Source organism: Periplaneta americana, chromosome 15, assembly GCF_040183065.1.
Source record: "Periplaneta americana isolate PAMFEO1 chromosome 15, P.americana_PAMFEO1_priV1, whole genome shotgun sequence".
NCBI lineage: Eukaryota > Metazoa > Arthropoda > Insecta > Blattodea > Blattidae > Periplaneta > Periplaneta americana.
In genome coordinates, this window is record NC_091131.1 from 60,780,202 (window position 1) to 60,800,672 (window position 20,471).

The 20,471-nt window shown below is 37.4% G+C and overlaps 1 protein-coding gene across 14 annotated transcripts in view; it reads left to right on the forward strand.

Moving 5' to 3' along the window:
- The window catches only part of heph (polypyrimidine tract-binding protein 1 heph), a 604,630-nt gene that overhangs the window by 430,415 nt on the left and 153,744 nt on the right, over positions 1 to 20,471 (forward strand). For all 14 annotated transcript variants that reach the window (XM_069847361.1, XM_069847359.1, XM_069847362.1 and 11 more), the window contains one exon: positions 19,303 to 19,452. In XM_069847361.1, coding sequence (XP_069703462.1) covers positions 19,303 to 19,452 — 150 coding nt within the window. The remainder of the gene's footprint in view (positions 1 to 19,302; positions 19,453 to 20,471) is intronic.

Below are 20,471 nucleotides of genomic sequence, written 5' to 3' on the forward strand. Positions count from 1 at the left end.
GTAGTTCGCCCAATATCAACCTATGCTTGTGAAGTACGAGCGAGTACTTCAAAAACTAAAAGGATTCTGGAAACAAACGAAATGAGTAAAAAAGGTAAAGGTATCCCCGTAACATGCCATGAAGGCACTTGGGGGGCATGGAGGTAGAGCTCCATGCTTTCCATGACCTCGGCACTAGAATGAGGTGGTGTGGTCGGCACCAAGCTCTGACCGCCTTTTACCCCCGGGAAAGACCCGGTACTCAATTTTATAGGAGGCTGAGTGAACCTCGGGGCCGTTCTGAAAGTTTGGCAACGAGAAAATATCCTGTCACTACCTAGGATCGAACTAAACGAAATGAGTGTATTAAGGAAAATTATGCAGAAAACAGGAAGAAGAAAAGAAGAAGAAGAAGAAGTGAATAAATTAGAATGCAGCTAAACATCCAAGCAATAGGTGATTGGGTAAATAGAAGAAGAAAGAAATGGAATCATCACGTATCTCGCATGACACCAGATACGCATAGCAAGGGATAATCTACCAGTAGATGGAAAGAGGTCCCCTGGAAGACCAAAGAAAACATGGAAAGACTCCTAATCTCTGGAAAGATCAGGCCGTAGGCCTATACACTGAGTAGAAGAAGTTTTCGACAACATAGAATTGCTTAACTCTGTTATTATTTTGTCCGCGTGACATTCTAATAAATTAAAAGAAAATGTTTTAGCATAATTTATATTCAAGTTTCACCCTTGGATGTGAACGCATTTATTACATATCTACTCTATGTATAGGCTACAATTGTTCATTTTGAATATGTTTTTCGATCCACGCATCTAAGATCCTTGTTGAGGTGTCAGAAGAGGGCGGAATCTAGTACATGCACTGTCTATAATTATTTTATAAAGCGTGTACACTCGTAGAGAGTGAGCGTTGTGGAATGGAGCGGAGCGCAGTGGCTGGCTGGCTGGCCGACTGGCCTGCACGGAGCACAATGAGGATCAATGCCAGCAAGAAGAGCTCGCAACCACCTGCCGGCCGGCCCCGCTTGCCCTGTGCTCCCTTAACTTGGGATTCGTACACTTTGAAAATGCTAATTCAGACATGTGATCAGGTACTAAACCCTGCCAAATATTGCAACAGAACAAAATTAGCAAGCTTTTCATGACGTCCATTAAGTACAGTTGTTCAATATATGTATACAGTTTTGCCCTATTAAATCTGCGTCCCAAATTGATGGAAGCAGAGCTGTTCGATGGACTGCTGCGACTAGAACTGTAAGAACCATTCTACGACAATAAATGAACTTCTGTTTATTCATACCTCCCTAACCCTTCGTATTCACGAACTCTTACTTTCAGGTGTTCGGAAGTATAAATCTTTGCCGATGACTAGTGCAGGGTTGCAAAACTGTGCTGCAATTGAAGCACGCTTCATAAGCCGGAACACGTAACTCATTCCTTCCCTGCAATCCTCGCGTCGTTGTACGGAAGGGGGAGAAGAGAAAGAGAACAGTGTGTTTGCCAAACGTCACAGAAACGTCACTGAAGGCTCCGGCCTTGTGGATAGGGGAACGAAATATTTCCTCATGCTTCCACCCCTTTCGTCCCCAGTTCTGCAACCCTGGACTGTTGCATGAAACATTTATTAAAACGAAGCACTCGTATCAGTATGTTTTTGTAAGGAGTATAATTTTGTATTTTACAAATTAATAACAGCCCATCTGTTTATTATAATTAACATACGCCACGCAGTTCTTTACAAATTAAGAGTACACCGAAGTGAAATTCTATTTTCGAAACTGCTTCTTCTTCTTCTCCTCCTCCTCCTCCTCCTCCTCCTCCTTCAGGCTTTAAGCCTTTTAAGGCTTGTTGCGGCTCCAAATTAGTTGCACTCATTGATTGATTGAAACTTATCAAGGTAAAGTCTGGAATGTTGTAGATACAGTTGTACTTATAAATAATGTGTATACCAAACTTGATATAATTTGGTTTAATAATGTGTGAATTATGTCATTTGTAAGTTTTTTTTTCAGTTATTATTATTATTACAACAAATTTTAACATTTTGCCTCAAATTCCATTTTTATAACTCTCAAACTCCCCAAAACAAAACTTACTATCCAGTTTTTTTTTTTTAATTTCTTTTACCCAGAAAAAAAATATATTGTCAGCTCTAAAAACGGCCAAATTATTAGCAACTTACACAAAAAAAAAGTTTAAAACAATGTGAGACTTAAAGAAAATCCTCATAAGTAAGTTTTGTTACACACATACCAAAGAAGTTTCACAAAACAATAGTACATGTAGTACAAATTTTGTAGGAGAAATAGTATTTTTAGCAAAGCAAAATGTACAAAAAACAAAAACGAAGAAAAATGATTTTGAAATATTAAATGGATATAAACACATGTATATGTATATATATATATATATATATATATATATATATATATATATATATACATTGGAAGGGCATAAGTGCGTGAAAATTTCCATAGAGGTTCCTTAGACCATAAACAATTTCAACGCAAAAACTAAAAATGTAATTTTTTTTTTTCCTTCCCACCTAGATGCGCCCTTAAAACTCCCACCTTCCAGAGAATAGTAAGCATTGGAGTAAGTTATGTTTTCATATTTGAGAATACCTTCATTATTCTTTAATGAGCAGCAACTATTTGACGTTACTTGAGTAATATTAAAATGCTTGATTTCAGAACAACATAGAATTAGAACTCTGTATTACACATTGAGACTGGTTAACGTTAACGAGATGCATGGTCAGGATGCCGACAGCCGCCGTTAAACTTGTCTTGCGAGCAGCATGAAGTCTTGGGCGTTATGCGCGCGCATCTGCATCCCCTAGCTCTTCACTGTATGCATTGTAGTAAGCGTAACCAGCCCTCTCCTCACCGCGAGTCTGAGGTTTGACCCTTTGATTGTGATGGATAAAGCAACTGCACCGTGTTCCACATCTTGAGGCACACTAGTTTCCTGCAAGCATCCGACTCCGTTTCAGCATTCTATTATTCCATTTTTGGGATTATTGTAGAGTAATTTTCTAAAAAGGTTACAGGCCATTGTAATATGACGCATGTTTATACGAACTGACTACGTTTTACGTTAATTGATTGTGATGGAAAGAATTGTCTTCATTTCATAATTCCATTACCAAACATTGAAATTAAATTCGCCGCTCAGGATCGGAACAACCATGCAATTGCAGTCGGTCACAGTATCAGAAATAATTTGATGTTTATTTTCTCGGAAGAAGGTTTTTTTTATGGGATTAAAGGTTACCACTGTTAGAACATCCTTCTACTCTTGATCTTTCACCGTCTCTGCAGCAGGTTACCACTATCAGAACATCCTTCTACTCTTTATCTTTCACCGTCTCTGCAGCTCGTCTTTGGAACACTCTACCATATGTCAGAGACTGTCGGACATTGTCTAGTTTCAAAAATAAACTAAAATTGCACTTTTTCAATTCAGATTTCTTTCAGTTATGCTATAAGCCCTTTTCTCTGCGATAGTTTTGTAAAAATATATTTCTTCTCCTTCATTTCCCCTTTTTTGTTCTCTTGATCACCAGATGAATTTATTATCATACCTTTTTTATTGTGGATTTTATTTAATTTTCGTATTTATTTTCTTCTTTTTTATTATTATTTTATTGCATTCCATTTTGTTATATTTTTCCTTACGTTTTCCGTATTAACTATTGCTTTTTATTATATTCCAATGTGTTTTACTTTCTTTTTTCTATAATGGTATTATTTTCATGTTGTTTAGTGTCGATTTTGTTACGCTATTATTATTATTATTATTATTATTATTATTATTATTATTATTTGTAATATGTTAATATTCTGTTCTGTAACTTTTTGTTAAATTTTCACTGCTTGTATACTTCGTGTCCTGGTGGAGTGTTAAGAGAAGGCCCTATGGCCTTACCTCTGCCAGTATAAATAAATTATCATTATCATAAGCATAATCGTCATTGGCAAGAATAACATTCTTTTGTCGGTCCCGTCCTTACTCGTATGGAAATTGAAATTATTGACAAAGTCTGTGTTGTGCTGTAACAATCATAAGAATTTGGAGGAGAATAATGAAACTTAAATTTATTTTTAAGTATCAATAAGAGGATGACAAGTCGTGTATATCAGATATGCTAAAAGAATATCGAAATGCTAACACCGTGAATTGCCTGTCTTGTAGGGAAGATGAATGCGCGTTGATGTATGCACTAGACAGATGAATCAAGTTGCGTGCGACCGAGTCAAGGGTTGAACATGAAGTTCCGAGTGCTTTTCGCTTTGCCATTGATTAGCTGAATTAATTCGCCGCTGGGTTTATTAGTGCTGAACGTGTGTTACGTGAGTCCATGGGTTAAGATATCTAAACTACAGGATATTTACACCTAAGTTTTGATTTTCGTAAATGTAACATACTGCTTTGAATCAGAAGATTCTGCGAGTGCCTCGATACGCGCTTTGCAGCTATATGAACTCTGTCGACATCACAGTAGTATACAGGGTGTTTCCGGGCTAGTGTTACAAACTTCCAGGGATGATGGGGAAGGGCACATGTATCAATTTGAGATCAGGAACCCTGGTTCGGAAATGACGGAGTCGAAAGTTACAACTAAAAATAGTTGTGTGGAAATGAAATAATTTTATTCCTCTGTACATCTTATTTATGTGTATTTATCTGTACATCTTACACATACTGTATTCATCTGACAATGTTTACGTTGTCTACTTACAGTATTCCATTCAGTGCGCTGTCTGAGAGGTGGGGACAGGAAACTACATTAAAGCAATGCAGATAGCGTAATGTGTAACGGACATGGTCGATCCTGATATGCACGTCTGTAGACAGCAGAGTATCCGAGAGCGGAATATGCAGACATGATTTTCGAATACGGATGACCCAATGGGAACAGTAGATAAGCTCACAGATTGTATCGGGGCAAGTACCCACGTAGGAAACATCCGACCCATACCATCTTTCCACGACTGTTCCAAAGGTTAAGGGAAGGAGGGCACGTGGTGCGAAATTAGAATTCCATTTCTGCAGAACTATTTTTGCTTATAACTTTCGACTCAGTCATTTCCGGACCATGGTTCTTTATCTCAAATTGATACATATGCCCTTCCCCATCATCCCTGAAAATTTGTAACACCAGCCCGGAAACACCCTGTATAATATTTTGAACCACGCGAAGCGTTCATATTTAAAACTTCTTGTCATTAATGACTTCTTGTGATAAGAATTCTTAGGCTTTGTAGTTGGAAAGCGATCTGGCATTCAGACTAGAGAAAAGTGAGACGTTAGCCTGGCCCGTACTCTGTGAATGTCGTTAATTGATTTATGTGCAATCCTTTCAATACGCAGAGACTGTACTGTAGTTAACCACGTAAACTACTTAAGTCTATTTGCATGCCACTACTTTCCAAGTTGATAATTTACAAGTATTATCCACAGTAGTCACATTTGATATCAGGGAAATGTAATATGGGAATCTGTATGTGATAAGTCTCTAAAGTTTTTTTTTTTTTTTTTCAAATAAAGAATATGCTGTATTGTAAATTACAGATAAGAGGCTAAATTGGTGTAAGTTATCAGTAGAGTCCGGGTTTTTATGTACCAGTAATAATGATCCTAAAAATATGTACATAAATAGATATGTAACTAAAAACCTCAAAATATGTATTAAATATCAAAATTTCACAGGAAGTTAAAAATTGTCATTAAAAATAGTTTTACTTTAAATAAAGAGAAATAAGACGATTAATTTCATACAAAGTACACAATTGTACATGTCACGATATAGTTTCTGTGCGATTCTAAATTTAATCTAGGCTTGAAGCAAAATTTGCTACGATATATTAGAGAGTACCTCAAGGTACCATGTTTGGATCACTACTTTTCTCCATTTGTATTACTGACGTGACCACAAACTTACACTACAGCAAGTATCACATTTACGCAGATGACTTATAACTCTGTATACACTCCCGACCAGAAGAAATTGATGCAACTGTTGGCAAACTTAATCATTACTTGAATCAAGCTTCTTCATGGGCGAATAAGTTCGGACTTAGGTTAAATGCTAGTAAGTCACACGCTGTAAAAATATTTAATTTTCAGTTCTTTCACTGTACATTTTTACGTAGATTCAAATGAAAGCCAAAAATTATCAAACGTATAGCATTTTCTTCATATCCTCAAAATTTGCCTCTTTTTCATAGAAACTCCCTGCTGATGGAGAAGGATTTATGTACGAGTAAAATAAGTTACGAAGAGATTGTTTTACAGCTTATTTGAGTGAAAATAATCAAGATTCTTAATGATCTTCAAGTATTTAAGGAGTGTTTATATATTATCTTCAATTAATCAAACATTTGTGGTATCTAACACTTTTTTAAAATTCAATCCATAGTGAAATTTTGACCCCAGAATTCGACGGTGTTGATAATTTAGGATGTTGACAAGAAGTATAACTTCATGTATATTAATTTCATAAATCTCTTTAGTAAATAATAGTTGAATGTTATGAGATGGTGGTGTATCTCTACAGTATCTATAAAATTAAGCACTTTGTGCCCTCTCTGTCATACAGGAATAATAACTTTCGTGTTGAATAATGAAGCTTCATCGTGGTTTGTTAAAAGAAATAGTATTCAGCATCCTGTTTCGACTGAACTAGGAATCGATAACGCTCTTCTACAAAGCAGTTGCTCTTGAATATTAAAATTTGATGCGAAAGATTCATTTCACACCGCGGTTAATAAAAACTATAGTTCTTGCCATGCAAATTCTTTGTAATTGATGTTTCTACTACGTCTTCTCACTCTGAATATCATTGTCTCTCATTAAAATAATGCTATTGATCTTAAAACTGAGTTCATATATTTTTGCCTTCTTTCTTGACAATGTTATTTACTTTCATAATAGTGCCTACCCCAATATGCAATACTTAATTCCAAAGAAAAGAGTTTCACTATTTTTAATGTAAATGAACAACCCGGACAGTTACATATTAGAACTGAATTGCCAGTCTCACGGTTTCATTATTATTAATGTTATAATTTTTTTTTTGTTACCGAACTCGCGATTTTCGGAAGACGTTAGTAAAAATTAATAACAATCATAAACAAAAAATTATTCCAAATATCTGGTCCTCTCGTACTAAGATATAAAATTTAGTATAGATAGAAACCGACCTGGCTCTCGCCGGTCTGAACTCGGATCATGTAAGATTTTAAAGGTCGAACAGACCTAAACAAATTGAAATTCTACACCCAAATTAAATCTTAATCCAACATCGAAGTCGCAAACCCATTTATCAATAAGAACTCTCCATTATCCAATTCAATTTTATCATCGTTTTTGATAGTCTTCCAGTTGGTTTAACGGCTCAAAATCTACCGAGAATGATGCGTTTTTGAAAGGCAGTGAAGTACTCGGCGATTTTTTTCCGGGAGGGAAATGAAGCTGTAGATCCCGTGTCGTAGATTAGGTCCGTGACAGTCATTTCCCGGCAAAATTTGTTGGGTTTTTCTTGTCCTTCGCGTTGGACAAAGTGAGGGAAAAAAGCTAATTTACAATTATTATTATTATTATTGTTATTATTATTGTTATTATTATTATTATTATTACAACCACCATTTGAAAGCTAGACTTTTCTTCTTTTTTTATTTTGCCATGCTTGTCTGTCCAATGCAGTACCTTCATTTTCTCTGACTTGCTCAAGTTCCTGTAGTGTTTAGTCTCTGCAACGAAGTCTTGGGTCTACCTAAAGGTATTTTTCCATCTACAAGTCCAAGTAGAGCTTAATGTGCTAAGCCTCTCTTACCCAGAGTATGTCTGTACCATATAGACAAAATAGAAAAGAACTCTGGCTGTTTGATATAATAACTCACGTGACCGAAGAGTGGGAAGACAATATGTATCTCATTGCTTCGGATTTTCCATGTTGGCCCAGTGTTTTCATTACTTAGGCTTGAAATGTTTCGAAGTATTTTACATTCAAAAGCGATTACTGTACGGCCGCTTTTGTTACTCCTTGTACAGTTTTCTGTATCATAGAGAATAGCAGATAATAGTATACTCTAATAAAAGTGCGGAAAGGGCCCCATTGCAAATTGAGTATGAAAGTTTGAGCATGAGCTATAATCTGTTTTGTCCTTTACAATTAGACGTTGTGACCTCTGCTTCGTCATGAGATTACCAACATCCAACCGTGGCGAGCATTTACATAAATTTCATCTAAATGTACAGTAGTGGCAAAAAAACCGGACTGACCCTTGTAGCTGATGCAATAGAATCCTGTGCTGTGTATTGTGTCAAACTGTGGTAATTTCAATATGGATAGTGAAACCAGAGGTATGTACTGCCATTTAATGTAAAAAAACCCAGTTATCTTTGCCGAATAGAGCTATAAATGTAATACCGTATTTGTTCGCGTAATTTGCACACTTTTTAATTATCTTTGGCCACTGAAAAATTGGGGTGCGTGAAATATGCGGATTTTTCAAATAAGAGGTCCTGTTCTGAGTTTATCTCAATTAGTATATGTACAGGTAAGTATTTACGGTAGGGCTAATTTTCTATACCGGTAACTTGTCTCTACCAAGGACAAGCATTGTTAAAGTAGCTGGACTTTGGGGTTTCTTTCTGAAGCAGGTACTTCAGTTGCTGGTGAATGACCGACGATGGACTGTAGGGAAGGGAAATCCCTACTAAACTGAAAAAAATATGTACGTAAAATGTGTGCGCAAAATACACGGAGCAAAAATAAAGTTCAAAATAATCCCTTAAAAATTAGGGTGCGCGCGGGGGCTCAAATTACGCGAGCAAATACAGTATTGATGCCAGATGAAAATAAAGCTCTCAAAGTTTTTTCGTCTGTAAGTTTGAGGCACTGAAGGAAACAAAAGACGGTAAGAATTTAACAAATGCAATAAACTTCGTTGTTACAATTAAATATAGAAGCTGGATGTATTTTGTGAGTAGCGAAATTTGAATCTGTGACTCTAAAATCAGCTACAAGGGTCGGTCCGGTTTTTTTTTTTTTTGCCACTACTCTACATATATCACCGGCAAATCAAAATGCCAGTTATCAACATATCGGAATACTAGCATTATATAGTGCGAAGGACAGTTGAAATGAATTCCAGTTAATCTTAACTTATTGTTACTAAAAGCTAATTAGTGCAAGGCAATTCGTGGTCAGAGCTTTTCAAATACAGGTGAGTAAAAAAATAAGTAAATGCCACTGGCTTGTCATATGAACGTTGTCTGCAAGCTTCAGAAGGGAATTTTCATACTTCGTATAGATTTAGAAAATGATCAGGGCTACATCCAGCTGACCCAAGTCACCGTGAACATCCGTTTCCTTCAAATTAATTCTGAGATGTTGGATTAGGTTGCACTTGTCATAATTTGCAGCGTAAGTAGGTTTATTATGAAACAGCGTTGGAGCAGTACGGAAGATTTACTGGTATTATACTGGACAAAACTGCAGTTTCGCTACTGATCAAACCATGCCTCTTTTCTGTTTGTTACCCAGCATTTTCTACACCACTCAAAAGTCCGCAAATGTGGATAGATCCAGTGGCGTAGCAAAAAATTTTCAGCAGGGGAAGCTAACTCAAATTGTCTTCCATGTACATATGAGATAACTTATGGGAAAAATATAGTCTTAAAATAAATAGTAGTCAATGTCAAGTCAGCAGTCCGAAGATTGATTGGAACCTCGTAAGTAACACCAATAAGGCATCACCTCGAATGTTACGTAGTAAATTATTAGTTCATGGTTTACACACATCTCTAACAAATAGACACATATACGTATAATTTAACATTAGCTCACTCTCTGTTATATTTAGAGAAATCACAATATTAACGGTCAATAAATACAGTATTAGTAATTACATAAGTATGCGTCTGTCTTGATTGTGTCCTTCATTGATAGCAAGGGAGTCGGTCGTTTCCTTTTTAAATCACACTTTTGTTCATAAGTCAGTCTTGATAATGGAATTGTCCTAAAAATGCAAGTAAATTAGTGTCAGCAACAGTTATTTCACTCCTTATTCATTATATCAGCCACAATGCACACTAACACTTCAACTAAACACAACTCACGAAAGTGATAACTCGGAAACTAAATTATTTTCAATGTTAAAGCTAGCTTCTTGCGAGCCTTGCGACCAGGGTAGTTTTTAAAAAAAAGGGATGGAAAATCTGCGGGGTGGATTAAACAAAAGAATGAGGGGATTGGAAGCTGGTGTGTGCAGGCTTCATGTTTACTGCTGCATCATAAATCATCCTGAGCTGCCGCATCACAATATTTAACGCGTAAATATAAATTGTATTAAAATAAATAATTTTGTTCATAAACTGCAGGTTTGTTATGAAATTATTATTAACTGGGGAAGCTGAGCTTTTTAGCTTACACTGACGCTACGCCACTGGATAGATCTTGGAGATGATGAGGAAATTTGGGGAAATGTTTACCTGTTTGGCTGAGGGAAATTTTCGAGTCGTAGCTGGTAACACTGTTCAAAGGAGGCGAATTCAGCAGCAGTGTTAGTAACGTCCGGTAGCGTTGATGAGCTAATTGATTAGAAAGATGTTACCCTCTCATAATGCCGAGGTGAAGACTGCAATGGACCTGTTCCTACCTCAATACGCACTCACGGTTCTGCCTCATGTTCCATTGCAAACTGTTGTGGAGGATAGTTTTGTTGTGTAATATCTCTTGCGCAGGCGGGCTTATGTTAGGGCGACAGTGAACTTACGGGTTCCTTAAAAGCCATTTGTAAGTAGCCTAAGTAACTCATATCATCGTCCTTGAGCGAAACTAGTTGCAGTAGTGTGAGGTGTCGCAGGTTCTGTTCTGTTCTGTTCATTACACTCCAGGTCCTTTGTAAGCGATAATGGATCAGTGGAAAATGGAAGAATTAGATAAAATTCTCGTCACATGAGGGATGTGGTGATTCTTACTGCGGTTTGTGATTGTAACGAAAGTCTATTGAAGAAAAATCGGTAGAACGAAATTTTGACCTTTTTTGTATGCCCTGCAGGAACCAGTCAAGTTTTAGAAATATATCCGTGGAAGGAAGAAGGATTTGAATCTCCTTTATTTGTTTGCGAAAGAAGTAGGTAAATCAGCTGACTGCGGGAATTTATTTGGATCTGCGGCGAGGTGTGAAATTACAAGCAGTAAGTCAGAGTCGGGGATTCGACTATTGACACTCGGGCTGCGCATTTGCATGGGGAGAAGACTGGAACAAGCGCACGTGAAGTCTTCGGCTAATGAGATCTCATCGATAAGTTTAAATACGCTGCCTTTTATAATCGGCATCGCTGGGACTATGCATCGGCCTTTCTTAAGACACCCGGGTTCGAATCAAGTCGACAAAACACGATGTCAACTCGGTTTTTCTCATAGTACTCTCAATTGTCCTACCTATACTTCGTCAGAACATTTCAGAACATCTGTCTTGCGTCATACTTTATGCTTCGAGGAGTATTGTCTAGAACATAGGCGCTCACGGTGGGCAGGAATCGGGCGTGCCCTGGGCGAGGTGTGCATGTATCGGGCAGGCAAGGAGTTCAGTGGCGGCCACATACTCGCTAATCTCCTAGTGGACGTTCTTGAATGGGCTTCAGGGGGGGGGGGGGGTCCGTGAAAGTCGCATAAAAATTAATATGTATATTCATTATATTATTTCAACATAAACAGCAGAAACGTATTAAAAATTGTTTCTCACTTTTTACGTCGTTCTAGGAAGGGATCTTTAGCTTTCACCAGATTTTCGAAGAGGTCCGTGATTCAAAAGATTAAGAACCACTGTGCTAGTGGGATTGCCAATAATATTTTATCGCTTTATTTCAATATTATGTATTTTAAAATTGGAGATATGTATTTATAATATACAGTGCGATCGACAAATCTCTTCGCAGTGTTTGTATAGCTGAGAGTCCTCTACTCAGAATAATTGTAACTGTAGTTGTAATCCCCTGGTAGAGGGAAAGAGAAAACCTGATGACCTTATCTCTACCAGTTTAAATAAATAAATAAAGGAAGGAAGAAAATAAAAAGAAAGAAACAAATAAAGAAGGAAAAACAGAAAGCGAGAAAGAAAACTATGAATAAATAAAAAAGAAAGAAACAAATAAATAGGCTTAAAGAAATAAAAAGGAAGGAAAGAAAAAGAAAAGTAGGTAAATAAGTCCGGTAACGAAATAAGTATGTGAGTAATAAAAAAGAAATGAATGAATGAACAAATAAATGAATAGATGTCTACTTCACAAACTTTCAGCGATGTTACTGCTTGATTAACGCTAGGATTGAACGGAAGCCAGTGTATGCTGACATGCGGAGCTGGTTTCCAGCACACGCACAGCTAGTGCTCCGGATACACAGTGGGCAAAATGCACATCGTGAGCACGTCTGGTCTAGAACAAACGAAATAAGCACTTTATTATTCTGGGATTCTCTTAGAAATATTTGTATAACGTTCTTTATTTCCATCAGAGCGGCTTATTCTGTTATCTTTCCGTTCAATGACTTGTTGACCCTTGGCTGTTTATAGTTAATTTAGTGGTTATCTGTAGTTGCTTTTAACTGAACGAATTTGATTTCAAGTGAAGTACAGATTGTCGATTAAGTTGGTGGCTGACAATATTATTGCATTTACGAAATTCTGGCATATTATTTACAGAGTTTCGGACGTGTGTTTGTTATTAACTGGAATTTACCGCTGTATCACCAAAGTGTGAACTTTTCACCACAAAGAATTTGAGGACGAAGTGAATGTAGGGCTCGAACGTTGCATCTGAAAGTACACTATACAGGGTGGAAGTGAAATAATCTGCAGATTTTCAGAACGAATAACTTATGTTGTATGTAACAAAAAAGTGTATTATCCTATTGGTGAAAAGTTCGTAGTTTTCTCAGAAAAATGCCCCCCCCCGAATATTTAACACCCTTTTATTCGGTAACTTTTGCGAGCACGATCGTGATTTTTGTCGATATCGATAGAAAATCTAATAAAGAATAATTTATCGCTCTGGTCTGTTTCAATTGCGTGAATGGTTTTCGTGTAAATTTGATTTAAAAACCACTAATTTCAAGCAACTGAACCATGCGAACAGATTGCAACGTCGCGTCGTAGCCAGGGAGGGAGGTTCGCGTAGAGAAACAGACCTGAGTTCGTTGACCTCTTACATCTGTATTACGAGAAGGATGTGTTAGCAGGGATGTTGCCAGACTGCTGAAACTTCCAATTAATTTTCTAATTAACCGTGCATTTAATACAAAACGTAATATACGTTTTCTATTCCTTTAAGTGGACCCTATCGTTCCTTTCAGTCTGCATGATTATTTCACTTCCACCCTGTATAAGTCTTTTTTCATTGTAATTCTTTGCAGTGTAATCACCGTACTTGCGCATAATTTATGTATCGTGTTGAGCGTAGAAGTTTTAAAGAAATTCTTTAAAGTTCGGAAGCCAGTTGTCTAGTCATTCAGGGCTACTTCAAGAAAGTACGACGAACGAGATCTCCCATCGAAGTCTATTGTACAGTATGCTTATAGCAACTGTTTGGTACGAACCGGTTACAAATGTGGATGAACTGTGTATTTGTGAGTGAGAAAATACAGTTAATATATTTTTATTTTTATTCTCTGTCATTGGAGCTCGGCCTGCATTTCTCATTGAATCGTATCTGGTAATAAAGGACAAGATTTCTGCTTTTTATACCATCTTTGGATGCGATTAACCTATCGAAGAAGGAATGAAATTTAAAGCCCTTGACTTGTGTCAAAGCTATAATGAATGTGAATGGTATCATGGAGAATAAACGTACAAATTGTGCACGAGACGGCGGCGGCAACTGCACCGCCATGCTCAGTATTCATTAGGTACTTGAGCGCTATAGTTGCCATTGGGATCGATTTGTAAGATGGGCGGGCGCGTCTTTTTTCGGTTGTCGCCTGTGCGGTTCTGTATAGGCTACCTGTTGCGTGTCGCGCCCTCTCTTCGGTTACACTTGCTTCTTGGATTGGTTGATCGCCGTTGATACTCTACGTGACGGATTATTTATTATACGATGGAATATGAAGGCGTTAAGGAAAGCTGTTCTACCCAACTTCCTCCAAGCGCTGTTGTCTTGTTAGCCGAAGCGTTACACGCCACTGTGCACGCATGTTTTGTCTTATTACTTCCAATCACCGAATAATCTATTGTTTTGTCAACTGTCCGAAGGCAAGTTGGAACTTCATATGTGACATCAATATTGCATCAGCCGTGAGGAAACTAAGCTAGGAGATAATGGCTTACTAAGTTCCAGATGCGACGCATTGCGCATGTGCAGTAAACAAGAGCGCCTGTATATATGTTACTTGTGGACTGTAGTGCGAAACGTGTTGCCTACATACAGGTGGACTCCCATGAAGAGTCTGGCTTTCTTTTTCTGGAACTGTATGTATCAGCCAGAACCTAGAGGTGAATAATATATTGATAAACGTATAAGAAAAACGAGTTTCAAAATAGCTAGTCTGTCAGTCCATATTTTAACATTATATAGGCCTAATTCCGAAGGAGGTGGTAGAAATTCACTCCAAATTCCACTACGTAGACTACTGCTTTCTTTCTTCTCTGAGATGGGAGACTCTGCTTAATTGACGTTTCATTGGTAATCTGAAGACGTGGACCAAAGGAGGAACAGTGTTTATCTAATTGCCTTCTGTAAAGTGTATGTACTGACAAACACATGGTTTTACTTTCCGCTTGAAAATACCTTTAAATATAAAAATATTTACCTTTCTTAAGCACGGCTGTAGCTCCATATTGAGCATTCCTCAAGATTTATTCCCGCCCTGTACTTCACACATGACGAACACCTCCATTGAAGTCGAATGCACAGTGCTATAATTCACTTTCAGAGGTCTAGGAAGAACTACAGGAAAATAGAAAAATGTTAATTTATATTGCTGATTTCGTCTTAACTACCCATCATTTCCTTCGATTATATCATCGATACCGTTACCCCTTCGATTGTTACCTGGACCTCTCGAGGCGCTAACAGAAAAAATTTTCTCAGCCATGTGCTCTAGTTGATAAACCAGGGATGCGAAATTCGCAAGTAGGGGTGAGATATTTACTTTTACCCACCCCACTCTACACGATAGAGTGGACATCAGTCTGTTGACATATAGCATGAAAACAAATCGCTGGCTATATCGTCGCCAGTGGTGTATTTGAAAGTTAGTTTGTAAGTAACACAATGCTATACAGAACACTATAATAATATAATAGAGTCGCATATTATTATTCGTGTTGGACGTGTTCTGAAGAGCAACGCTGATACCTTTTACCTTTCATCAGTTTATCAATAACAGACTGAATATCTGACAGAATATCAATCGGAACACTAACAAGTAGACCTCACCAGTTCGCCTGTGCGTTTTCAGAATGAAACATATCTTGACACATAGTGTGCAATGGTAGAGTTTATTGATATACTTGCAGCTGCTAATGGTCATGGGAAATGGAGGTACAAATTCTAAGTGTGAACTTCAAAGACATCAATATATATTAACATATTTGTTGATTTTTCAGTGTCAGTGGGCAAAAATGCGGCAGTGGGCAAAGTGCAAGTCACAGCATTCATAAAGTGACCAAAATAGAACTTCGAAGTACTCCATGAAAACCTGATGTAGAAAAAACCTCCACAAATGTCGCAAAAGTTAATTCCTGGTACCGCTTCGGCACTTCAAACCACTCTATGGGATCATTAATGTATATCCTGATTTATGAAATGCACATCGAATGTTGTCTTTGAATCGCGGTGACTGTAATTGATTGTAGAGAAATGAATGCAGAGTGACAATGTTATCTCTGTCATGAAGTTTTGAATGAAAATGGTCGTCCTTGATTGCATAATCCGATATAGTCCTACAATATGTTTTGTATTGTCTGAAAAAGAATACGTCCAATGGTTGAATCATACCGGCAGTTCCTTTTGGAATTTATCGGCCTTCCACTGACTTCCAAGCCGGAGCTGTTGTTGTTCGCACTTGCTCACGTATTAATCCATCAACATCTGGTAAAATGGGATTACAACAGTTGCGGGAATGGTAGGTTACCATAATTCTATTGGCCAAATGCAGGTAGCAGGAATTTATTTATGGCGGATAGCTCTGCATCTTTTAACAATGAACTTGTCTGTCGATGCGTGCAGTGAGTGTACGTACAGGTTGCAAGAATTTGCAAGGAAGCCAAGGACTCTTACGAAATATAAATCTGCTATTATTCACGTCTATAGGCCGAAACATATGTAACTATGTGGGATGACTATTCGAAAAGTATACTGCGTAGAACTACAAATATTTCTGTTTATGGTTTCTATAATGATGAAGAACTAATACTATTTCTGTTTACGGTTTCTGTGATGGTGGACTACAAATTAGTAGTTTAATATCAAAGACGGACATCTGCCCTCAATCGAAATTTAGATTGCTGTGGTTTTTTATACAATTTTTCATGCTTTTTCCAGTTATAGTGAAACCATATGCAAACTCTAACACTACAATTATAAAATAAATTGTGTTAAATATTACAAAAAACACTGTGAATTAAAAAATTGCCTCTAGATCAAGACTATGGAGAAGACAGATGTCCGTCTTTGATATTAAACTACTCAAATATTTCTGTTTACGATTTCTATGATGATGGAGAATTACAAATATTTCTATTTACGGTTTCTATGACGATGGAGAATTGCGAATATTTCTGTTTACAGTTTCTATGATGGAGAACTACAAATATTTCTGTCTGGTGTTTCTATGGTGATGCAGAACTGCAAATATATTTCTGTTCACAGTTTTTATGAGGATGGGAAAGTGACTCTAATTCCGTACTTAATGAGAGAAAAAATAAACTCTTGTACTTGTATTTCGAACGTTGATAGAACTCGCACTCCCTCCTCTTCCAGTTCATGTACATTTCGCCCGATTCGCAACAGCGCTTTCCAATTGTATATGAACATATGCCATCGCATTATCCGTCTAGCATAGTAACGTCAGTTTTCACAATTTGCAATTCAATCTCTTCGTTAAGGCATAATGATTTTTTTGTGTGGTAAAGAACCCGGGCATATATCTCTAGTAGTTTTTTGTAAGGTGCATCCACAGCAGCTGTGAAACTTTTTTTTGTCCGAATGCAATGTGACCTCTGTTGAAGGATTGTCCCATCGAATCTATGTAATAGTCCTGTAGCGTTTAAGTTAAGGAATCCTGAGAAATAAAATCGCTTGATTTTATGGGGATTTATATGCCTTCCTCCTCATCCTGGTTTCTGTGAACATTGCACAACGATGGCAAGTAGCAGAGCCCATGAGAATACAGAAAGAAACTGGAGGAATATACTATATCGATGTGAAACGTTCGCGTAAATATTAAATACGAAACAAAACAAAAATTCAGATATTGTGTGGTAAAATTGTTTAAATAACCTGAGATTTGTCTTCCGTGGCCTAATGGTTACCGTGATAACCGTGAGATCCGAGATATGTGGGGTCAAACCCAGTAGAAGACGATTGAATTTATAGGGCAGTAATCCTTAGCATGTCCCCCCCCCCTGGAGAGAAGTAAATTGTGGTCTTGTATCGTAGATTTACTGCTCGTGAAAGAATCTTGACCCTTACAGATACCTGTAGTTAAAATTTCAGTAATTTCTTGCCTAGTTTGAATTTCGACGTTGAATACAGAGAGTTTTTTCCGATCTCTGGAAACTAATTTTGAATGACGTCATTTGCGTCGGGAGTCACACGACAGCTTAACTATCGTGATAGGTGACAGACCAGTAGTGAGTAATTTCATAGTCAGAGTGCACGGTATCTCACAGCAGCAATTTTCAAGAAAATTGAGCCTTTTTGCGAGGGGTACATTACGACCTTTTCCGATGCCAACTGCAGTTACGTGAAAATCATTGGAGCCTGCAAAAAACGTGGTTTCGTTATTTCCAAGAAAGGCATCTTTTGTGTACTTAATAAGACTGGCAAAGCTCGAATGGGATTAATTCCAGAGGGGATAAAGCAAGCAAATCCACCCTCTCCCACAAGCCGCACCACCCAAAATGATACAAATTAAACCAATCCGAGCTTTATTAAGTACACAGAAGATGCCTTTCTTGGAAATATCGAAACCACGTTCTTTGCAGGCTTCTTTTATTTTCACTTAACTGCACTTGGCATTGGAAAGGGTCGTAATGTACCCCTCCCAAAAAAGCTCGATTTCCTTGGCAATTGCTGGTGTAATACACCTTGCACTCTATGAAATCACTCACTACTGGTCTGTTACCTCTCGCCACAGTTCAGCTGTCATGTGACTCCTGACGCACATGACGTCATTCAAAAGTCGTTTCCAGAGATCGGAAACAACTCTGTAGACGTCTTCCGCAATTGAAAACATAATTAAAATCCTAACACCACCACCGCCACCAAATTCTTACGTAGCTACTTCATATAGTGCGGTAAAGTTAACGCACGGCAAATGAGGTAGTCTTTACACAGTGCTAATGAGGTCATAGAGCAGAATGTGACTTGGACGAGTCACCAAATGCTCAAAATCCTAGATATCTGTGGAAATGTAAGCTTTTTCCTGTAGAGTTTGCCGAAAAATAACTTGAATTGCTCATTACGTGGATACTGTTAGCTTAGAATATGCGGATAACTGTAGACATTACTTTGGATAATAATCTCGACTTGTTCATGAGTTGGTCGATTAAGGCTAAATTTACCGTAGCTTGGAAAGTAGCCAGGTATATCCGCGTCATCTGTTTTGTTATTATTTTAAACGGTTTATTTGAAATATTTTGTTCTTTTGTATGTAATGGGTTTTAAATATTTTTTATACTTTTGATTATTCTCAGTCTTGAAATGTGTAACATTTTATTGTAATTTAAGGTCAAGAAAATCGTTGTTATATTATACCAGGTGTATATCTTGTCCCTGTTTTTCGGAATGTAGGCAACACTGTATTTTATGGAGTGCCATTGAAAATCAGATGATCTTCGTAGAGGAAAATCTCCCTGTACACAATCCTGAGGTTTTAATCCTTACTCTACTGGTGACTTTGATAAAAAAGGGAACAGTTAGTTGTAGGTACGATACTGTCTGTAAATGTGCTGGACTATTACAACTTGAAAAAAAATAAATAAATAGGGGCAAAAGTTACACTTTGTATAATATCTTTCTTGCAGAGCTGCTTGTGTTTCATCTCAGATAATCGTATTGTTGTCTTCAGGTGAAGCTGGACAAGAACCAGAACGGCAAGCCGTCGAAGGTTATCCACATCCGCAACATACCCAATGAGGTGACGGAGGCAGAGATCATCCACCTGGGCATCCCTTTCGGCCGCGTCACCAATGTCCTGGTGCTTAAGGGCAAGAACCAGGTACAAAACAAGGATTAACTTTTTATTTTATATGCGGTAGAATTCATTTACACGTTCTCGAGTGTTTGTTACACACAAGAAGCTGGCAGTTTACGGGGTTGACTTTGTAACTGAAAAGACAATTCGTATTTGGAATGGGTCTCTTTCATTACTTGCAGAACCCCTCGAAGAAAGCTACACTTAAATTCCATTTTCACTTTGCGAAGAGTTTTATGACATGATATTCTTCGATGTAGCACATCCTTCGTCAATTAGAACAATTTATAAAATTAATATGGTGCACCAGCTATGTCCAAGAACGAAGTGAGGCATGTTCATATCTGCTAATTATGTAAAGAGTAGGACGTGGAATTAAGTTACCTATATTTTTTAAGCTGGGGATTGGGTATGAAAATTCAGAAATCTGTCTATTCAGAGTGGCATCAGGAAGGAAACAAAACGTGCATTTCATTACTTAGTGTTGACATAACGTGTCATAGATCAATGAAAAAACATTAAACCCTGGGCGGATATAGAATTTTTTTATTTTCGTACACTGGCAGAAATGTCTTATAACGCCAAATATATACGTAAATAAATTTTTAGTTATTACTGATATAATTGCAGGAAAAAAATTGAGGTTTTAGAGTCTTGTTTTGACGTACTAGAGATGTGACAGATATTTTTATCATTTCTGTTAATTTTCCCGGTTTTTGCCATGCCGTTGGATCGTGGACCGCTCCAAATATTTTTTCTCGAAATCTATTTTCAAAAATATTAAATTTGCTCAGAAATCCTTGTGAAATTTTCTGGAATAAAATGCGATTCTTTTCAATGCAGAGAGTAATGCACATTTATTAGTACCGGTAACCAATTAAATTGCAAAACACGCAGTGAAATGAATTTATTCTAAAGTGTATTCCTTGGCTTGGAAAAGTAAAAACGCCCGTTGATAACATTGTAGTACTAGTTGAATTGCCAACGATAACGGCATTGCAGGCGTGGAGATAACTGACTGAAACCAAGGTCATAGCAACATT